The sequence below is a fragment of the Etheostoma cragini genome, chromosome 13 (assembly GCF_013103735.1).
Source record: "Etheostoma cragini isolate CJK2018 chromosome 13, CSU_Ecrag_1.0, whole genome shotgun sequence".
NCBI lineage: Eukaryota > Metazoa > Chordata > Actinopteri > Perciformes > Percidae > Etheostoma > Etheostoma cragini.
In genome coordinates this window covers 3,963,160-3,968,554 of record NC_048419.1, presented here as the reverse complement: position 1 = coordinate 3,968,554, position 5,395 = coordinate 3,963,160, and the positions used below count along the sequence as shown (strand labels likewise).

General features: G+C 42.1%; 1 protein-coding gene across 1 annotated transcript in view; it reads left to right on the top strand.

Annotated features, from left to right (window-relative positions):
- The first annotated feature begins 4,023 nt into the window (after positions 1-4,023).
- Positions 4,024-5,395, top strand: part of LOC117955265 (T-box transcription factor TBX2b-like) — a 5,987-nt gene continuing 4,615 nt past the window's right edge. The window contains exons 1-3 of the mRNA XM_034889646.1: positions 4,024-4,385; positions 4,764-5,031; positions 5,238-5,384. Of these exons, the coding sequence (XP_034745537.1) occupies positions 4,024-4,385; positions 4,764-5,031; positions 5,238-5,384 (777 nt within the window). The remainder of the gene's footprint in view (positions 4,386-4,763; positions 5,032-5,237; positions 5,385-5,395) is intronic.

Genomic DNA, 5,395 nt, shown 5'->3' with positions numbered 1-5,395 from the left:
ATTTGATATGTACTTTACTGGCTTGCCCTTAGGATGACTTGCCAGGAACCCTCAGTGGCCTAACATTCTCTTGAATTTGTCCCAGGTGCGGACTTTGACCAGAGAGGTGAAATTCATGCACCATCACTCATATTGATTGCCTCCATCCTGTTCTGGCGCTTCTCTGAAGTTGCACCAGAGAGAAATGTTGGAATACATAGAGCATCTTTCTCGGTAGTGCTGAGTGAGGAAAAGCAGACGCGGCCACCGCCACTCCCTCTTCAACCCCACACTTTTTACAGTGTTCTTGATGGCTGTGTTCGAGAGGCAACCTCGTGCAACGTCATTTCTGTGAAAATCTCCACAAAGCGCTGGAGAATGATGTCTTCCCACCCGTCTACACTTCATCACGAACTCCTCTCATGGATTTGATTTCATATTATTACCCTCGACTATCTCGGAAGCCATTCATCACTCATGGGACCTGTGAGGTCACTTCCTATCCCGAGCCTTTGGCTGCCTTGTAACTGTCAAGCAGCACTCCACTTCACCTTGCACTCATTGTTCAGCCCTTTGGTACAGCAAAGAGAAAAACAGAGTTATGTGTCCTGCTTGAGCTTTGAAGTGATAGTACAACAACCCCAGATTATGTTACATGGAACCTTTTCTCCAAGATTCTGTAAAATTAACAAACTGTCCCTAACTGATCATTTTTATCAGTCATTCTAAAAGAATAATGAACCAATGTTGTCTTTATGTCTCTCTGTATGATTATTGATATGTTTTTCTGTGCAAAATCTTGCTTTTTAAAGACAGAAAAATAAAGACGCAAATACTGTTTTAATGAATGCAAGCAAACTAAGTTATATTAGTTCAATCAGTGTGCATTACTTACTTACTTTACAGTCCTGAGAATCAGCTCATCCAGTTATTCCAGGTTATGCAACATGTCAGTATGGTAAAGAGAAATGGTAAAAAATTTAAATTAGCTACAAATTCTACCAAAAAAGTAAAAAATAAATCATGGATCAGCCTAGTTAAGGGGGGCAACTGTGAGAGGGAGAGTATCATTCTGCAAGTCCAGATAAATTGTGCAAGCCAAGTTAAAGCATACATTAACAAAAACTAGGAGACCTCTGACTGGTCACGTGGGTTCCAGAGGTCCGTGCTGCAGAATGGCAGTTGTTAGTTTTCCAAACTTAGGGTCGGGACCCAAAATGGGTCGCGCATCCGTTTTATTGGGTCGCCAATTGGCAGAGTAAAATGCATATTAATCTTATGTGAATGAGCGTTTTTTTTTTTTGCTCCACTGGTCTGTTCAGCTCAGATGCTGTGTGTGTGTGGGGGGGGGGGGGGGGGGGGGGTTCTCTCTCTCTCCTTTCTTATCCTAGGAGGGGATGAGAAAATGAGTTGAGAAAGGGGTGAGACACAGAAAGGAGACCTTTTCTGTTTTGTTTACTTTTATAATGGAATAAATATACTTCATATACATTTAAATTCATGGTTTGTTCCGTCTTTTGTCCACAGTTTAAAAATGTTTTTAGATGTCACAATGATTCGTGTGTTTTTTTGTAAATTTGGGTCCCGGGGAGACACCAAATTTCTCTTTTGGGTCTTGAGCTGAAAAAGTTTGGGATCCACTGTGTTAGATAATTAAAAAAACTGAGCTTTGTGCGGCCTTCTAAAGTGGTGTTCCGAAATTGTACTCCGTCAGATCAGCGGTAACTGGTGGTTCAGTTACCCCAGAAAAGGTGACTGTGAGCCGGGTACAGAACACCGCGAGCTGCCGTTCGTGGTGCTCCATCGGGTCAGCGGTAGTTGATGGTCTAGTTACCCAAAAATAGGCCACCCGGTCTCACGACAGTTAATAGGTGACTGTGCGCTAGGTGCAGAGCACCGCGATCCGCCGGTTTAGGAAAAGATCGTGGTTTGTTAAACACTCCATAGTAACACACTTTTCCTGCCTCAGTTGTTTTTCCCCGGAAGCGATCTCCCCAACCACCTTGCAGCAGGCAAAGTGGTGCACAGAACCAAAAAGTGTATTATGAATAACATTGCTTAACTTTTTGTAGCTTTTTAAACGTATGGTTCATGAGAACAGGCAGGTGTGTGTGTGTGTGTGTGTGAGAGAGAGAGAGACAAAGAGAGAGAGCGTTAAGGATATTCTCTGACTCAATTCTGTCAACCAAAGAAAAATCTGAATGTAAAAACCCAACTTGATCAAGATCTACAAATATTTTACCACTAAAGCATTTCATATTACAAGTGAACCTTAGACCTAGACTTCTCTTTATCAATTCTTTTTGGGATGACTCCCGCTAGGAAATGGAAAATTCCAGCAGCAGTTTTAGCAAGAAAAAAATAGGTAAAAAAGACAGTATAATGACAACAAAATAACAGTAATAATAATAATAACAATAAGAACATTTGTCAAATAAAGACAAAAAATACCATGAATTATTATCAAAGTGTCAGTGTTGAGTCCAGTGTTAAAGTGAGCAGGTATTAATGTAAGTCTAGGTGTGTATGTATATATGTATTTATAGATATGTACTGTATGTATGTATGTACTGTATGAATCTATGTATGTTTTGTCCTCTCTGCCCTTATTCCTCCCCCCAGTGAAGAGTTGTAGAGTCTGATGGCATGAGGCACAAAGGACAAAGGAGACAACCTAGTGAATCACCTAATAAAATCTAGTCTAGGCTACATCAGATTCATAAAATAATTAAATGGAAGAACTATTGAAAATCCTTTCAGTCTAAATTAGTTCAGAGTGGTCTACTACAACAAGGGAGATTACAAAAGTGAAACTGCCTCAGTAAATAAAATAAAAAAAGCTCTTTTTTCACGTCATCTGAGCCAAATTGCCCCAGGTTTTTAATCTAAAAACTCCAGTTCTTACATCAGACAAGTGCTGCTTCATTTAGATCCGTGGATTAGAGTAATGTGTATGTCTCAACTCAGGTTGTCTCCAGTTCACAAAGCAGTGTAGCCTGTAGGGTGCACTGGAAATAAAACTGGAGCAGGCGACTTGAGGATTTGGAGAGTTGCCTAAATGTGAAGTGACAGGAGAGAGAGCTCTTGGCTCTTCGAGGGACGCCGGCGAACTGGCGCCGAGTCCGCCTTAATGAACAGATCCGTGAATTCCCACTTCATCAAAAAATCCTCGGGTGCTTTCAAAAGATGGACACGTGAATGAGTCAGTCGGTGGGTCAGCGACGCCGCACAAGAATCGGAGAGTTTACCATTAATGTAACCATCGTTAGGCCGGAAATGTGAACGCCTTTCATAAATCCAGACCCTATTCGAGGAGGTTTTCACATGACATTTGGGGGTGGGGAGGGCAGCACGATGATCATCACCTTGATATAATATAATAACAATAATAATAATAACGTTAATGAGTCCTAGGCTCACTAAATATAAAATATAGGCTAAAATATAGATATCACTAACGTTAAACTAAGGCATGCTACTATAATAATAACAATAATAATAATAATAATAATAATATAAATATTACAATTAGTATTCTCATTCTAATAACTATTACTATAACTTTATAACAACATTCTGAAAGTAATTTAATTTTAATTCCTTATGCAGTATGAGCCAACGTCTCTGTCCTCTGAGAGGTTAAACCACGCCCCTCCCCCCTTTAATTGGTCCTGAAAATAAAGCCTGGCAAAGATATTTGGCTTTTTTAGTGTAGGGCCGGCGCGAGACAGACGTGTGACAGTGTACCATCTCCATGACTCTCTCTGTCTGTGGTGCCACTGCAGTTTTCACAGGGGTTGAACCAGATTTGCGCATGGTCGCAACGTGAGCTGCCCCTCTCCATGGTGGACCTCCCAGCGGATAGGGCACATAATTGGACCATCCATGCCTTTGACATAGTAACGTTATCTGGAGATTTCTGAACCTTTTCCATTCCCTCCTTTGATCAGTCTTTCATGCTACAAAACTCCCAAACTCTGAAAACGGTTTGTTGCAAATCAGCAGAGACTTTAAAGTAAGCGAGCTGTCAGATCGGGTGCCCTGATGAGAGATCCTGTTGACACAGCGGCTGCCATGGCTTACCATCCTTTTCAAGCTCACCGACCAGGTGCCTTGACCTTGTCAGCCTTCTTTTCCGCCGCTCATCAGCCCTCGTTTGTCCCTGCAGCTCTGGCTTTCCAGGACGTCGTCCCCCTCTCGGAGCCTGCGCCGGAACGGGCTGCCCCCGACGCGGCGTTGCGCGCAGCTCTGGGCCGCCAGCCGCACCCGGTTCACCCGCGCGCCTTGAAAAGTGTGCAGACGGAAGAATGGCTCGACGACGACCCGAAAGTCACACTGGAGTCAAATCATTTATGGAAAGAATTTCACAAAATGGGAACTGAGATGGTTATAACAAAATCCGGAAGGTACGTGAACTACAATGTGCATAAAGTCATTAGCCTACCGTGGGTCATGGGTTTGAAAATCCATCATTTTACTATACAGTCAATTATTATCATAATAATACTTATTATTATTATGGGATCGTTTTTAGCGGTCTTGTGTTGTGTGTTGTTAAGAAGCCAACATGGGTATGAGCCCTTAGTTTCAGGGGTCCAGTTCGATCCTTGGCCAATAAGTAGCCTATAATACACATTTTTAAATTCCCACTCTGATGTTTAAAACTTCCAAACTCCTATTTTTAACGAAAAATTGTTTCAAAGTGACAATTTAAAGCTCCTTGCGTGCAAAAAGTCCAAATCAAAGTGTCTAATATCGATGTTTCCGTTCATTCTCTGCAAAAGGAGGATGTTTCCAGCTTTCAAAGTGCGGGTAAACGGCCTGGTGGAAACAGCGAAGTACATCCTGCTGATGGACATCGTCGCTGTCGATGAATGCCGCTACAAGTTTCACAACTCCCGCTGGGTGGTGGCTGGAAAAGCTGACCCGGAGATGCCAAAGCGCATGTACATCCACCCGGACAGCCCTTCCAAAGGAGAGCAGTGGATGAGCAAGCCCGTCGCTTTTCATAAATTCAAACTGACAAATAATATTTCGGACAAGCATGGATTTGTAAGTAGCAATACTAGGAATTGAAATTGTAGCCTATCAAATACAGTAGGCCTAGGACTTAAGACTCATGTTCTAAAAAGTCAATATGAGTTAAACCTGTAGACTACTTAGACAGTATCCTTCACAAATGTTTACTGTCATTTTAATTATGATTTGTCATTCTATACCAGCCAACAAATTAGACTTCCTTTGTCTTTATTTTCCAGACTATTTTGAATTCAATGCATAAGTACCAACCCAGATTCCATGTTGTGAGAGCCAACGACATCATGAAGCTTCCGTACAGCACCTTCCGGACTTACGTTTTCCCGGAGACGGAGTTCATAGCAGTCACAGCGTACCAGAATGGAAAGGTAGCCACCAT